This window comes from Merops nubicus, unplaced genomic scaffold (assembly GCF_000691845.1).
Source record: "Merops nubicus isolate BGI_N331 unplaced genomic scaffold, ASM69184v1 scaffold28780, whole genome shotgun sequence".
NCBI classification, from domain to species: Eukaryota; Metazoa; Chordata; class Aves; order Coraciiformes; family Meropidae; genus Merops; species Merops nubicus.
Window position 1 is genome coordinate 1 of NW_008583944.1, and position 492 is coordinate 492.

Here is a 492-nt window from a genome sequence, read left to right on the forward strand (position 1 = left end):
TCATGGGGAGGGGGTGTTCGTGGGGAGGGGGTGTTTGCTGCATGCTCACTTGCGCCCTGTTTCTGCCTGCGGGTATGCCGAGCGAGGTGCCCACAGCTGGGCCAAGCTCTGAGCATTGACCTGGGGGGAGGCTTGGAAGGGGAACCCCAAAACAGCAGCCTTGCCATGCAGGGCGTGGGGGGATGCTCAGCTGTGCCCACACCTGCCCGATGCCACACGCCAAAAAGCTGCAACCTCCTGGCGCTCAACTTGTGCTGTGTTATTTCCCCCCTGCCAGGGCAAGGGCTGCCAAGGGCCCCTGAACAGCACTACTGGCAAGGGAGGTGACTCTGAGAATGAAGACAGTGATGAGGAAGAGGAAGAGGAGGAGGAGGAGGAGGAGGTAGAGGAGAATGAGAATGGTATCAATGGCACAAGCACCAACACCACTGAGGAGGCAGGTGGACCTCATGGCAATGGCACTGCAGTGGCTGAGGAGGGCACCGGCGCAGA

The 492-nt window shown here is 60.6% G+C and overlaps 1 protein-coding gene across 1 annotated transcript in view; it reads left to right on the forward strand.

The window, feature by feature from the left end:
• Positions 1-277: 277 nt before the first annotated feature.
• The window catches only part of IBSP (integrin-binding sialoprotein), a gene marked incomplete at both ends in the record, with an annotated part of 541 nt that continues 326 nt past the window's right edge, over positions 278-492 (forward strand). The window contains one exon of the mRNA XM_008942711.1: positions 278-479. Coding sequence (XP_008940959.1) covers positions 278-479 — 202 coding nt within the window. The remainder of the gene's footprint in view (positions 480-492) is intronic.